Raw genomic sequence first — 16,105 nt, 5'->3', positions numbered from 1 at the left:
TCTACTTCCTCTTCAGAAAGGAACAGCGGGATGGTCAATCAGTGAAGGAACTCCACCTCTAACACAGCAGATTCCCAGCATCATGTACTCTTGGAGCTACCTGTGGTATATTTCGTTGTGTATATTTTCTTTCTCACTGGCCACAGGCAGCTGCACACTATTTCCTCTTCTAGAAGAGGAAGAGCAGCAAAGGACCATGGAGGTCTGTCACACATCACCTGCCCTAAGGTCAAAATGGCCCGTGTAATTACCATTTATTACCTTCATAGCTGTGCTGCTTGGAAATATCACCAAAATCCTGGATCGTGATGCATGTACACAAAGATCAGAAAGCTATTCCAACACCAGGGGAAAAGAAGCGTAATACCAAGGCTGAAAGAAGAACTCGTGTCTTGCTTACTTTTACCTCCAAATAAGGACATTTGTAAAAAAAATGGGTTTAAATAACTAACCTGTTTGCCTAAGCATCTATAAACTGAATTAATACCAGTTCTCCCTTCAACTAAAGGACCCTGGTACTGTGTGTACTGCCAACACTCTAGCATTGCAAGAGGGGAGGATGTGAGACCCCACATTTCTCCCTGGCCATGGGTGTTGCCACCTTGCCCTTGAGATTTCAGGGAAGACATTAGACCATGACCATTCTCCCTTATCTCCTTTGCCAGGGTCCTGATCTCAGATTGCTTTCCATAGCCAGGTTTAGTCTTGCTTCTGCCCTTGGAGCATTTGCAGAAGAAGAGGAGTTCCCACCTGCCTGCGCCAAGAAAGTGGACGAAGGGAAAGAGGAGCTGCCACCGCGCTCTCTAGATCATGTCAGGTTGCACGTACATTTGAAGATTGGCCACCCAGTTCTCAGCAGCCAAGAGCAAACTCGTAACGGTTACTTCCTCCACTGCTCGCAGAGATGATCTTCAGGAAAGCTCTGTAGTGTGAGGAAATCCTGACCATCACCACCAAAGCATTATCAACACAGCGAGGAGATAATAACGACAGGAACTGCCTTACAGCAAAATCACCATCAATGATTCATGCGACTGCTTGGTGCCAAGGTCCAACAAGCTGGAACACAGCAAGAGGTCACACATGCTATTAGCGGGTTATTGTGTGAAAAAAAAATGGAAAAAAAAAAGAGGTGGGTTCCTACAATTTGATGAGCACCATCCACTCTCCCTCTGGCAAATGAGCCAGGTCTTCAGTGCATGATACAGCTTACAGCACTGCGCTTGCTTGTACTGAAGGTCACAGGCCTCACCTTCTCCTTTGGGAAGGTAGGTGGCATTTAGCCTGTCAGATACCAAATGTCATTATCACCATTCATGATGGCAGAACCTAACGTGGTCTGTAAGTTTTCGGACCGCTCTGGATTCACAAGAAATATCACAGAAGGCACAGCAGCCCTGATCCATGTAAAACCTCCCCCAAGAGAGAGATGCAGGCTGCCTTAATGATGGACAGGGCTGGTGGGTCAGGCCTCATAGGACTTCTCCTATGACCTATTACTCCAGGGACCATAGGTTTAGACCTTCATGGTCTGTGAAATGCATCCAAGGAGTAGCAACCATATCATTACAGGTGCCAGCCGGAAAATCTGAGTGCTGCCAGATGATGATCAAACCCTGAAGCAAGCACAACATAGCAAGCATCCACGCTTCCTTCAACCCCATCCTTGCTGGAGACCATACACCACACAGATTTTGCAAGTGCCTTATGAGAGCAGCAGAAATTCCCCATCTTGGACAACCAGATAAATGGGGATGGTCGAGGGCTGGTGAGACAAGGTTTCACCTACCTTCTGTGGGGATTTGCCCACTTATTGAGCAGACACTGGTGAAGATGCTGCCGTAGAATCATGTGGGAGCACCTACGCATGGCAAAGGATAGATTTCCTTCCACCATGAGAAACACTCCTGCGTACCTTCTCTAAGTGCAGCTCTACATGAGATACAGAGCACCTTCAAGAATTCATTCTAGTTTTTTGGGTTTTTTTGTTTGTTTGGTTTTTTTTGGTTTTTTTTTTAATTTTTGCAGCTCAGTATTACTGAGTTTGCAAAGCTTGTCTTTAATGTCACATGTGTAGCTCAGGTCCCTCAGGCCCCAGCAGAAGCAGCCTGGGATATTTGCACAGACCCCTCACAATGGAAGGAAGAGGGTGTAGGAGGGAGGATCAGGCTGCTGACCCCTTTATTGTTCTTGGGCCAGAAGAAAGCTTCCTCCTGGCTTAAGAACTACGGTGCTGAAGAAGTTTTCCAGCCAAAACGAGTCAGATGGAGTCACTGGGTGGTGTTTTTTATTTTTTTCTTTATTTCTCTCCTTCCCCTACCTCCCCCTTCGGCCGAGCAATGGGGAGTCACAGGGTTGTGCTCCATTCACAAAATACCTGCTGCACATCACGTAGTCCTTCCCCCCGACGGCGGGGAAAGGCGCTGTAACCCAAGCAAACGAAAATAAACCTTTTTTTTTTTTTTTCCTTTCTCCACAGATTTGAAAAAAAAAGAAAGGAAGAAAGGACCCTGCTCCCAGACTGACGCCTCCAGCGTGCGCCCGCCAGGGAAGGGGTAGGCGGGGGGGAAACAAGACGACGATATGAAAGAAAACAAAAACAGCAAATTCTGCTCTGAAAGGATTAAATGGAGGTTTTCCAAAAAAACACCCCACCATTATATAATGAGGCTTAACTCGGAGTCACCGGGGTCACACGATGCAGCAGACTGGAAAAACCAAAGCGCAGTGTAGCCTTTTAATTGTTAAGCCAACCATAAAAAAAAAAAATAGAAAAACGATATTGTGATTGCATGACAAGGTGGCCGCTCACACACTAATGGTCTGGGTATTTTTTCCCCCCTTTGCTCTTTCTGGCTGAAATACCATTTTAGTGGGAGTTCGACTCTTCGCCTTTCTGCTTATCAGGTGGTGACCTGCTTTGCCAGGACACTGCTGGTGCTAGGCAGCGATGCTGTGCGGAGCACAGGGACCACGCTGGCTCCAGAGCCTTAAGGCACACAGGGCTGGTTTGCACTGGAAGCAAAATAAAGAAGAAGTAGAAACTTTAACCCAACAATCCCAGTACCATAACCCACTAATGCATTTCCAGATCAAAATTTGTATGAAAGGAGATGATTTTTTAGCACATCAGTTGCATCTGCAAGGCTAATAATGATCCGTGGTCACCCGTCTAGCTCCCAGGTTCTCCACAGTCTTTAGACTAACTGTGCAACCACAGGCAATCCTAAAGCTCCCCCATCCTTGATGTCTCCCAGTGTTGTCTGCACCAGAGGTCCTAGCTGCAGGCCTGAACAAGCACCACAGACATTGCGGTGTGGCCAGAAATAACCCAAGTAAGAAGAAATCTTTAAAAAAAGCCCAATCTAGCTCTTTGCTTTTGGAAAATAAAGCTTTGATTGACCACAGGCACAATGGTTGGAGCAGACTGGCCACCACTGTCGCGCTGTAACCCAGACTCATGTTTTGTTTTACATGACATCTGAATCTTTTAAACTGGCTTCAGTCTGGATTATCATTGTAGAGCGACCATGAAACAACAGGACACAGTAATCCATCTCGACTGTTGCTGCTTCCAACCACGTCCCTGTAGCTGCTGAGCCCAAACGTTTTTATTCTTATCTACCAAATATCCAGCAACATAAGCTTGGGGAATACCTATTTTTATGTAGTAATTACTCACAGCCCCAAACGGAACGGTGGAAGATGTACACAGCCCATCAGCTCTCATGAAGAACGTCATTCACAAGTGCGTGATGGAGTGACTATCAGCAGCTCCCTCCCCATGACCAGTGAGCAGAAACAATCAGTATCTCACGCGTTACCTTCTTATTTTGGTCAGCCAAGGGTCTTATTTTGCCCAGTGAGAGGGAAACAAACGGCTCCTATAAGCATACATATTTTCTTTCCGTTCGGACAAGGCGCCTCAAAAGAATATACAATGAGAAATGAAATAATCAAGCAGGTCACAAAAGCAGGAAAGAAATGAAGCTTTATCATTCTCCAGTGGTTTCTCTGCTCATACATTACAGGAATTAAAAAAAAAAAATTAAAGAATAAAAAAAAATAGAAAGCCAACAATGAGGAGTTTCTCCACAGGGGCACCAGCAGGTGTAGGGCAGAGCAGAATAACCCCAGGAGAAATGGACATGGGCGCAGCACTGCATGGCAAAATGCGTAGGGATCCTGCTCCTCCTGCTATTTCTACTACCCCAATGAAATCCTTCAATCCTACCACCCAGAAAAAGCATTCTTGGCACAGAGTTTTCTTTCACCGACCACGCCAGGGTGCATACAGGCAAGCACTTATCATTTTTAGAGCCAGCAGAGTATCTTATAGTCAGCATGAAGTATCTTCAAAAGACCCAAACAAACCCCAAAGGTATGTTTAAAATCATAAAATGAGGAACAATATGAATGTGGAACTAAAAACGACATCTGGATTACTGAGCTTGGTCTGCTACTGCAGGTGAGGACATCATTTTATTCCCTTCCTAAACAGTCTCTATTTTCCCCACGGAAGAGACATCCAGGCGTCGTGTGTAGCAATAAATTTCCCACTTAAGGGACAATCTTTGACCAAACCACACTGCATTGCAATAAGTTCTTATCCTGCCACTCAATACCTATATTTACACCCATAGCTATATATACATCTCTCCAGGCTGGATGGAATTCACTTACCTGCTGCCTCCAGGCAGGAAATTCACATTTTAAGAACTTCTGGTCTCATTTGTTGTATCAGTTTCTATTTCCATAACATAAGAGGAAAGGCAGCAGAAAGCGGGAGGGGGAGTATCTTTTGGTTAAGAAGAAATTTTTATATACGACAGGAAACATTAACCTCATATTTTGTCAGAAATGTATTTCTAGGCTTTGTAGGTTCCTACATCAACGGCAATATATGCACGTCTCTCTTCTCTAGTCCTGTGGTATGCCTACTTTTATAGAGAGAAATTCCTTCCTTCCCTTTATTTTGTTAAAAATTTACGTCTTTTATAGAGAATGGTGAAGAGGATTAGGATGTGGAAGTAGACAAGCCAGCAGAAATAGCTGCTTGACCAAAGAGATACTGAGTTTTTATTCAGGACCTGTAGAAATTTGGATTTTTTCTCTCTGCTCTTTTAATAACTTGTTAAAAAAAAAATTAATTATTACTCCACAAACAGCTTCAGGAAAACATTCACCAAATTCAAGGGAGTGCACCAGAAGCCTCCTCAGGTTTCTAATGAACCCTCTGGGAAAACAAGGGAGAAGAAGATGTAACTCTATTCACTAGTTAAAATTCAGGCAGGATTTGGGGCATGTGTGTGTGTCTACAGAAAGGATTGGAAAAAATACAAACCAAAATCTCTCAGGCTTGCTTTAAGTATTACACAGCTGCACAAAAGCAAATCTTTTTGAAAGAGAAGTCAGCTACAAGGCTTAGAAAAGCCTCTGTCATTCGCCAGTGTGTTTAAGCCAGAGCTCAACATGGTGATGGTTTTGAGCCTCAGATGCCTATCAAGTTGTTATTTACGCCCCAGTACAAGTCCCCATACTAAAATCAATTAATTCCCCAGAAAAAAATGCAGTTCTCACATACAAATCTACCTGTGATTTAAATCTACCTTAAAAGTAAAATATAGGATCTTTCTTCACCATCCTCCCAGGAACAGATTTACCTATGCAGCTCTTCATCCTCCTCTCATTTCCTTGTGGCCCCTGATCATAAATTCACCTTCTTATTGGCAATCCCAGCCTAGTCTTGCCACTCAGCCACTCCATCTTCGTTTACCCATCCATCAGGCTCAAGGAAAAGCTCCAAAGCAGCTGAAGTCCCATTATTTACCTATTTTTGTAGCATAAACCAGTGCCTAGCAAACTGGGATCTAAGGAACAGAGATGGTTCAGCAGCGGATACCACCATGGTCTTCATCTCCCTACTGCTGAGGCTGGCATGTCCTTCAAAGTGAGGTGGGAGGAACAGGGAAGATGGGGGAACAGGGACAGATGGACAGCTAGAAATGCTGATGTTCAGAGGAACTTCCTACATTTGATGGGACAGCAGCATCTTCTGGAGAAAGGGAGGACCCCTCAGCACATCTGGCACCTCTTCCTGATCTGTGGAGCACTGTTTGGGTGCTGTCAAAGCATCAAATAGAAGCAGAGCTCAGGATTACACTTGCAAAAGTGGGATTTCCAAGAGGAACTGAGAAGGTGTTGCAATGCAAGCAAGGGAGACCCAGGCTGTGGGGTGTGTCTAACCCTAGGTACCCACTCCTCGCAGTGAAACAGGGTTGCGGTGCTTGGTCAAGGCAACTATTCAGGGTTCACAGATGTCTCTAGCTCTGCTCTGAGGTTCATGACGGTGGATGAGGCTAACCAAATTCAGCCCCTGGTGAAGAGAAATACCTTCCCCCTTCACAAGCCCTGAGTACCACATGCCGATGTGCACCCCAAGCCTGCGATGGGTGCAGTGGGATGGAGAGCATCATGATCCAGTGCAGGAGGGTGTGAAACACAGCTGTCGTGGTGTTACATTTCTGCTTGGAAAAAGCCTTTTGCTTACTCTGAGTAAAGCCACGTTCTGGGTTTCGAGGTCATGCAGCGAGGCCGTAGTGCCCTCTAGTGCTACAGAACTCCCCTTTGCCACCAGCCCTGTCCCCTCAGTCACAAATCACCAAGCTAATCTTCAGATCTGTGGTGTAAGCCACCCTCATCCTTTTCAATGACACTCTTTGCACACCCCAAACTCATGTCAATGAATGCCACCCAGACAGAGCCACAGTGGGAGCATGCAGCTCCCCAGACCCTGGGCTGCAGGCAGTGCCCCCCTCCCACACCAGCTCGTGCCTCTGGTACCTGCTCCTCATGTGGAAGCTGCACTCGAGTGGGAGAACTCCGTCGTAGGGTGGAGGAGTTAAGGGAGGAGGTAAAGAGCCTGAGGACCATCAAGGAGTGTGAGAGGGAGACAGACCAGTGGAGCAGGGCCCTCTCACTAACTCAGCAGCCTGCTGGAGCTTGTGCACAAACACCATCCACCTGCAAACTGCAAGGTTGGGGGAACAAGAGATGGGGAGTGGCAGCAAGTTCCTGCCAGACGAAGGAAACCTGCTCCCCTCACCCAGGCACCAAAACCCCAGATCCCCCTGGCGAACAAGTACCAGGTGCTGCAGGTGGAATCCAATCCTGAGGATGAGGATGGTGGCTCCCACAGCCTAGAATCTTTCTCTAGGCTGCACCATCCTCAGAAAAAGATAAAAACATCCTCCATCAAGAAGAAGAGGAGGGTGATTGTTGTAGTGGACTCCCTCCTAAAAGGAATGGAGGGACCTATCTCCAGACCGGACCCGCTCCACAGAGAGGTCTGCTGCTTACCGGGGTCATCAGGGAAAGGAGGTAGCTAGAAAACTTCCTTCCCTGGTCCACGAGACAGACTACTATCCTCTGATAGTCCAAACTGGTAACGATGGTCTAGTAAAGAGAAAGACCAAAGCCATCAAGAAAGACTTCAGGGCCATTGGGAAAATGATGGAGGGCTCTGGGGCACAAATAGTATTCTGCTCCATCCCAAGGCTAAACAGAGAGGAGCTGGAAGTCAGGAAGAAGAATTCGATTAATGCCTGGCTCCGACCCTGGTGTGAGGAGAGGGGCTTTGGCTTCTTTGATCATGGGGTGGCTCACGCACCCCCAGAATTTGTTGCTAAGGATGGGACACGTGTGCCTCCTAGGGGGGCTAAAGCCCTTGCTAAAAACCTAGCTAAGCTCATAAATTGAGCTTTACAAAATCACAGAATAACCAGGTTGGAAGAGACCCACCGGATCATCGAGTCCAACCGTTCCCATCAAACACTAAACCATATCCCTCAGCACCTCATCCACCCGTGCCTTAAACACCTCCAGGGAAGGTGACTCAACCACCTCCCTGGGCAGCCTGTTCCAGTGCCCAATGACCCTTTCTGTAAAGAATTTTTTCCTAACGTCTAGCCTAAACCTCCCTAGCTTTAAACTAGATGTGAAGGGGGAGGGGCTGGAGCCCAGGCTAGGCAGGAACGAGCCTGGACGTGGGGCAATGGTGATTCGGAGAGAGTGTACTGGTGACGACCTCCAGTACCTCACCACACAGAAAGTGGGGGAGAACACACCTCGGGGTGCTAAGGGAGATACGGGCACTCTGGCGCTAGCTACTCCAGTTACCAGGCAATTGGGAACAACCTCTGTTCCCTCTAAGAGGGCTGAAGGCTCAGCAGCTCAGCTGAAGTGCATTTACACCAATGCACGCAGCATGGGGAATAAGAAGGAAGAGCTGGAAGCTGTCGTAGGGCAAGGAGCCTATGATGTCATTGCCATCACGGAAACGTGGTGGGACGACTGATATAACTGGAGTGCAGCTATGGTGGGTACAAACTCTTCAGGCGGGATAGGAAGGGTAGGAGAGCACGTGGGGTAGCCCTCTTTGTAAGGGAGGACTTGGACTCCGTTGAGATGGATTGTGACGATCAGGAGATCGAGTGCCTGTGGGTTAAAATCAGAGGAGTCCATAAGAAGGTAGATTTTGTGATGGGAGTCTGTTACAGACCACCCAGCCAAGGAGAAGCAGCTGAGGAGCTCTTCTATAAACAGCTGGGGTTAATCTCTAGATCAATGCCTCTCGTTCTTGTGGGACACTTCAATCTTCGTGATATCTGCTGGGAGTACAATAGAGCAGAAAGGAAGCAGTCTAGGAGGTTCCTGGAGTGCGTGGGAGACAACTTCCTCACACAGCTGGTGAATGAACCAACAAGGGAGGGTGCCCTCCTGGACCTGCTGTTTGTGAACAGAGGAGGCCTTGTGGGGGGTGCGGCAGTAGGTGGACGCCTAGGACAAAGGGATCATGAGATGATAGGGTTTTCTGTTCTAGGTGAAGTGAAGAGGGTGGTTAGCAGCACAGTAGCATTACATTTCCAGAGGGCAGACTTTGATCTCTTCAGAAGGCTGGTTGGCAAAGTCTCATGGGAGACAGTCCTTAAGGGCAAGGGAGCCCATGAGGGCTGGGAGCTCTTCAAAAAGGAAATCCTAGCAGCTCAGGAGAAAGCCATCCCCATGTTCCGGAAAAAAAAGCTGGCAGGGGAGAAAGCCAGCTTGGTTGAACAGAAAGATCTTGAGTGATATCAAGAAGAAGAGAAATGTTTATGGGCTCTGGAAGAGGGGACAGGCCTCTTGGGTGGACTACAGGAGGGAAGTAAGATTGTGTAGAGAAAAATCAGAAGGGCTAAGGCTCAACTAGAAATCAGATTGGCAAAGTCTGTGAAAGATAACAAAAAATCCTTCTATAAATATATAAATAATAAAAGGAGGACTAGGGAGACCACACAGTCCCTATTGGACACAGAAGGAACAACAGTGACAGGGGATGAGGAAAAGGCTGAGGTACTTAATGCCTTCTTTGCCTCAGTCTTTAGTCGTAAGGAGGGTCGTTCCGTCTGTGTACAAACCCAGGAGCTAGAGGAGCAAAATGAGGCTCCCGTGATCCAAGAGGAGGTGGTCAGTGCCTTGCTAGCCCAACTAGACACCCACAAGTCTATGGGGCCGGATAGGATTCATCCAAGGGTATTGAAGGAGCTGGCGGATGTGCTGGCCAAACCTCTTTCCATCATCTTCCAACAGTCCTGGAAGACTGGGCAAGTTCCACTGGACTGGAGGCTGATGTTGTGCCCATCTACAAAAAGGGTCGCAGGGAGGATGCAGGGAACTACAGGCCTGTCAGTCTGACCTCAGTGCCAGGGAAAGTCATGGAGCAGGTGATCTTGAGTGCTATCATGAAGCACATGCAAGAGAACCGGGTGATCAGGCCCAGTCAACATGGGTTCACAAAAGGCAGGTCTTGCCAAATTAACCTGATCGCCTTCTATGACAAAGTGACTCGGCTACTGGATGAGGGAAAGGCTGTGGATGGATCTTCCTGGACTTCAGTAAAGCCTTTGACACAATTTCTCCCAGCATTCTGCTTGAGAAACTGTCACCTCTGGCCTGGACAGGCGCACACTCTCCTGGGTGGAAAACTGGTTGGCTGGAGGGCCCAGAGAGTGGTGGGAAATGGAGTTAACTCCAGCTGGAGGCCAGTGACAAGTGGGGTTCCCCAGGGCTCAGGGCTGGGTCCAGCCCTGTTCAATGTCTTTATCAATGACCTGGATGAAGGCATCGAGTGCTCCCTTAGCAAGTTTGCCGACGACACTAAGCTGGGTGGAAGTGTGGATCTGCTGGAGGGTCGGGAGGCTCCAAAGGGATCTGAAGAGGCTGGATCCATGGGCTGAGACCAATGGCAGGAGGTTTAACAAGGCCAAATGCCGGGTCCTGCACTTGGGGCACAACAACCCTGAGCAGCTCCAGACTAGGAGAAGTCTGGCTGGAAACTGCCTGGAGGAGAGGGACCTGGGGGTGTTGGTTGACAGCGACTGAACATGAGCCAGCAGTGGCCCAGGTGGCCAAGAAGGCCAATGGCATCTTGGCTTGGATCAGAAACGGCGTGGCCAGCAGGTCTAGGGAGGTTCTTCTCCCTCTGGACTCGGCACTGGTGAGACCGCTCCTCGAATCCTGTGTTCAGTTCTGGGCCCCTCACCACAAGAAGGATGTTGAGGCTCTGGAGCGAGTCCAGAGAAGAGCAACAAAGCTGGTGAAGGGGCTGGAGAACAGGCCTTATGAGGAGCGGCTGAGAGAGCTGGGGGTGTTCAGCCTGGAGAAGAGGAGGCTGAGGGGAGACCTCATTGCTCTCTACAACTACCTGAAAGGAGGTTGTAGAGAGGAGGGTGCTGGGCTCTTCTCCCAAGTGACAGGGGACAGGACGAGGCGGAATGGCCTCGAGCTCCGCCAGGGGAGGTTCAGGCTGGACATTACGAAAAAAAAAATTCACAGAAAGGGTCATTGGTCACTGTTAGAGGCTGCCCAGGGAGGGGGTTGAGTCACCTTCCCTGGAGATGTTTAAGGGACAGGTGGATGAGGTGCTAACGGACGTGGTTTAGTGTTTGATAGGAACGGTTGGACTCGATGATCTGATGGGTCTCTTCCAACCTGGTTGTTCTGTGGTTCTCTGATTCTGTGAATCCAGCCAACCAAACTGGGATATGAGAACACCCCACTGCCTCTCATCCCTGCAGGAGCTTCTTACAGGTCCACGATTCTCCAAACAATAGGGTAGCCTGGCCCCAAACCTGCCCAGCCGATCAGTACTAGCTCCAGGAACCACAACAGAAAAAGTGATCTCTGTGTCCACTGGGTTTGGGTGATACTCCCATGAATCACAAGACAATATCGTTGAAGTCTACTTGAAATGGGTGACAACCAGAAAAATGAAACTCAACCTGAGAAGGGAGAGTCTGTATAATTTTTTACAATCAGACATTAGTTCTGAACTATGATGATGATGATAATAATAATAATTATAATTATAATTATAATAACAACAACAACAACAATAATGGAAAAGTCAAAGCTCTTTGTCACTTCCCTGGTGCTTCCTTTGTGCAGTGAATAAGTCTATCTTATGATATGGAAGATGGTCATAATCTGAAAAACCCACTGGAAAATCTCCCCTTTTCTGCATGTCCAACAAAAACAATGTGGTTTACAACCCAGTTCAGCATTCAGAGTGACTGCTTTTCTGACAGAGATGAAGCTTGTTCCTTACAAGAACCTGTGAGCTGGTGACCTGTGTGGAATATCAGCCACACTTTGTCCAGACTCCTCCTCTCCAGCGCTCTGGAGATAAGAATGGTTTCATCTGCCTTCCTTGGTCAATCATGGTCTTTAACACGCGAGTAATGCTGAAGGGGCTACAGGTAACCATGTCAGTCTGCACTCTCAGCCCAAGAATAAAGTCATTGTCAATTGGGTTAAATAAAACAAAAACCAGGCCATGATAAGACAATATCTTACTGGAAGTCAAGGCAAAACAAAAGCTTTTTACTCAGCAGTGGAGAACTGACTCCCAATATGTTGTGACCTATACTCAAGCAAACCTTGGCTCCTTGACAGGGACTTTCCACAGTGGTTTTAGTAGTTACAATATTGGAAAGACCCTTGGGATAGGGAAAGCAGTGCCATGCCTACACGCTCAGGAAGGAGGCTAGCAGGATCTGGGGGTGGGGAGAAGAAAACCCCCTAGTTTAGGGCTCCTAGGGAGCCACCTCAACTCATTCCTAAGTGTTTGGTGGACACATGAAGGATGTCAGTGTTAGATATGGTGAGTGGGAGCACTCGGGACAAGCCGTATGGACTGAGTTGCTCCTTTCTGATAGGAAGGGATGCCAGACACAGAGATGAGTTCCACCAGTGCAGGACAATTTGCTTAGAGAGGGCCAAATGGCTGCAGCCAAGGCTCTGAAAGAGAAGGGGTCTGAGCTGGTTCATGAGCTGGCTAAAATGAAAAATGCCCGACATTGTGGTGCAGAAAGAGCAGGCAAGAGGGGACGTGCAGAGTCCTCACCCATTCAGAGGAGGGCAGGCTCAGCCAACTCCAGCAGACTGAAAGCCAAAAACTGCAAGAAACCACTTGGGATGTGTCCCAAACCCCTCTGCTTGTGTTTAGCAGCGCTCACAACATGTCCCCACGACATGCAGCCTCCTGTATTCTTCGTGAGCTACGGCAGCTTCACAGGGAGGATGTGGGGTATCCTGTTAGGACATGACCCCACGGGTTTTTTTCTAGGACTGGAGCATTCAGCTGTGACACATTCAAGCCTGAAAGCTTTTCTAAGCGTTTGCCAAAGGGAGCAAAAGCAAAACGCACTGACTCAGCCCTGTGAGGGGCTCGTGACGTCTTCATGATGCCAAGATGGTAACACTGGTCTCTTCCAACAAACCAGCCGAGGTGAAAACTGAGAGGATGTGGAAGACTGACTCTGCATCTGAGCTGTGCCTCTGTCTGCTGCAGCAGACAACTGTTCCTCTCTGGTGCGCAGTAAAAAGCAGATCTCATGAATGAACAATACTTAATTTCAAGATTATTTACTTCCAAAGTCACTTTTTGGGCAGCACTTAGGTGAATTAGTGCCCAAATCCATCTGTAGACTCCTACAAGCAAGGAGAGATGAAGAGGTTACAGTTCACAAGCTGAGCCAACGTAATGACCTCATGAAGTCCTAGCCACAAAGCTTTAAAAACAAAGCGTATTTACTTCTAAAAATAAGCATCCTAGAAGAGCTTTGAAAAGATGGGACAGGTGGAAGCTTCGAAATACCAGTTATCAGGAAGAAATTGTGCCCAGTGCCTAAGTGAAGCCAGATTCACCTGCCTGTGCCTGTCCACGAGATGGCAGAGTGCACCATGCTGCAGAGAAGGCTGCGAGCATCTCTGAGGAGAGGGATGCAAGCATTCTCCTATTTCAAAACAAAAGGCTGGCAACAAGCATTTTTCTTTCACAACAGCTAAGAAGAAAGAGGGCTTGTGGGGAGTTTCTTTTGTTTATTTTTATTTTTTTTAACCTGTTAATTGCCAAATAGTTGTAGACTTTCCTTGCAATATTTTGTTAAAATATGATTGATAGATTCCAGCAGTAAAACTCGTGTATATATATATCAATGTGCAGAGATCCAGAATATTCTGCTTAACCCATTGTGGGGGGGCACTGTATACAGGAATTTAGTTCTAGATTCATGTCCTATGCCCATCTTACTTTACCATCAAAAGAACACAAATTTCCCAAGCATCTTGCAAGTAAGACTTGCTGCCTCTCTCACAACGTGGTGCTCTTAACCCTGCTGCAGCTGCTGAAGCACATTCAGCAAAACATTTGCATCCAAATCATGCTGGAGTATCCTCAGACAGGCTCAGTCGTGAGTGAAGATGTTCAGACCAGACCAGAACACTAGAGGATGCTCAGACCAACCCCTCCATCCATCCATGGTTGCCATAAGCAACTCATGAGTTTTTAAACACTGATGGAACAAGAGTTCATTTACCTCCAACCTGAAAAGCCTCTTCTTCAGGATACGACACAAACATAACTGCGGTGTGGGAAAGCCCCATGGAGAGTGAAATGTTTTTCTCCCATAGGCTCACACAAATATTTTCCATTATGCCCCCCACACACTGTGTTCCACAGAACCATTTGAAACAAGGGGTAAAACCAGCAAAATCAATGTTGGCCTTGTATGATCACATTCAAACCCAGTTAACCATGATATGTCAGGATTAAACCAGCCGTCTACAAGTATTTCACTTGTCAACACCTGACAGGATAAATCCTCACCCAGAACTACTCGGCTCTTAGTTCCCACAGGCACATACGACTGTATGTGTCTAGGCAAGCACACCTCCATAATAAGGCAGCATTGCATGAGTCTGCCTAGAGGCAAAAGCAAAACACCAAATCTGGCGTTCTCACTAGGTCTTCCAGCTTAGACGTGCCACACTAACAATTAGGCTAGAGACTAAGGTATATATTGGAATTAACTCACTGGAAACAATGGACTCAGGCTGGTGTTACAACAGGATCAGAAAATGACCAGACCGGGAGGACCTGGCTTATTTGACAGCTGTTGATTAGAAAAGTTAAACCCCAGAGAAAAAAGTCAGCTTCTTACACCAACGACAGTTTGATGCTACATTTCCACTTATTCCCCAGGGAAAATAACTTTATTTTGCAGAATTACTGGGGTCTATACTAGCTGAATCTGATGTTTTCTCCCCGTGACCTAAAGTCCAGACATACCGAGCATAGAAGAGACTGAGCAGAAAGCAGCTGCAGGCAGTGCTCCTCCCTGCCAACATTAGCAGCACTTCTCCACTCCTTCCACTGGTTCACATATTTAGTGCCAGCTAGCTCACCCAAAAGAAACAGTAAGGCAGATCATCATATGTTTTGTGGGATGAGCACGACTTTTGCTTACATGAGGCATGAGCAAGAAGTCCAGAAAGCTCTTTGCTCAGGACTGAAAAGATTAACACTATCATGGTACATGACATGTCTCTGTCCTTCCCTCTGGAGGCCAAGAGGAGACTTCAGCACAAACATGCTGAGCATCTTCAGAAATGGGCCCAGCCCAGGACATTCAGCTCTTTTGAGGACTACACCTCTGGAAAGTGGAGAATTATATGCTGTTCACAAATTGATGTATTCAATCAGACTTTTCAGTTGAGGGTCTCATTCTGCCATTCCCCAACATCCAAGCATCAAAGATAATTTAACCAGAACTATTGAAACTGGGCTCTAAAGAGAGATCAGGAGAAGGAACAGAGTGGAGAAAACACGCAAGTCGATGATCACCGCATATAAACATATGCACACTCCACAGAAGAAACATCTGGGTCAGCACACCATCACACTGGCTTCCTGGCAGCAATTTATTTTGGAGCTGTAAGGAGGGTTGATGTTTTTCATAATCTCCATTTTTTCACCCCTGTGAAAATGTAGTTGTATATATATGTACGGATATATATTTATACTGTCCTCAATGCTCCACCTCTCAATTACGTCTATGTGGTAAATGCCCTTGCCTGGCACTGAGGTTCACAGCAAAGCTTGATAAAACCACATGCACAATTCTCTATTACAAACCCCAAACACATCCAACCCAGGCTTTCCCACTGCTGGGAAGGGTTTCCTAAGGAAATGCAAGTCAGGGAGCTACTGGTCTCCATTATACTGTGGGCAGGTGATGTCCCCAGCACCTACCTGCCACACTGGAAGGACCTTCTCTATGTCGTTCAAGTTGATGCTGTCACCATCCTCATATTTCCCTTTTCCAAGCCTGTGGCAAGAAGAAAACAAACAAAACCACGTGAAACCTCACTGGAACCAAAGTTAATTTTCTATTATGGCACATGGGTGTGATTAATTCTTACTGCAAAGGATCCTCATGAAAATAAAGAGGCTCTCTGAAGCGAGCAATCTATGTCTCCAAAACACTCTCTTGTGGGCATAATGCTATTAATACAAAATTAAATGCCTTTCCCTGTCCTCTCCACCTGCACTATCCACCACAGTGTTCAAATGCTTTTGGTAAAAGCAGCAGTAAGAAAACCAAAAGCAGTCCTGAGCAGCAGTGTTGAGTGATTCAATTCCCAGACCAAGCGAAACTAAAAGCACAGCACATCTGGGGGAAAAAAATGGGGAGAAAAAACGTAAAAACTGTTTCTGTCAGCTTCC

At 47.0% G+C, this 16,105-nt stretch overlaps 1 protein-coding gene across 3 annotated transcripts in view; it reads right to left on the bottom strand.

The window, feature by feature from the left end:
* The window catches only part of CTIF (cap binding complex dependent translation initiation factor), a 165,304-nt gene that overhangs the window by 86,127 nt on the left and 63,072 nt on the right, over positions 1-16,105 (bottom strand). For all 3 annotated transcript variants that reach the window (XM_069880982.1, XM_069880981.1, XM_069880983.1), the window contains one exon: positions 15,632-15,707. In XM_069880982.1, coding sequence (XP_069737083.1) covers positions 15,632-15,707 — 76 coding nt within the window. The remainder of the gene's footprint in view (positions 1-15,631; positions 15,708-16,105) is intronic.

The sequence above is a fragment of the Phaenicophaeus curvirostris genome, chromosome Z (assembly GCF_032191515.1).
Source record: "Phaenicophaeus curvirostris isolate KB17595 chromosome Z, BPBGC_Pcur_1.0, whole genome shotgun sequence".
NCBI lineage: Eukaryota > Metazoa > Chordata > Aves > Cuculiformes > Cuculidae > Phaenicophaeus > Phaenicophaeus curvirostris.
The sequence above is the reverse complement of the archived record's forward strand: the minus strand, read 5'-3'. Positions and strand labels throughout refer to the sequence as shown.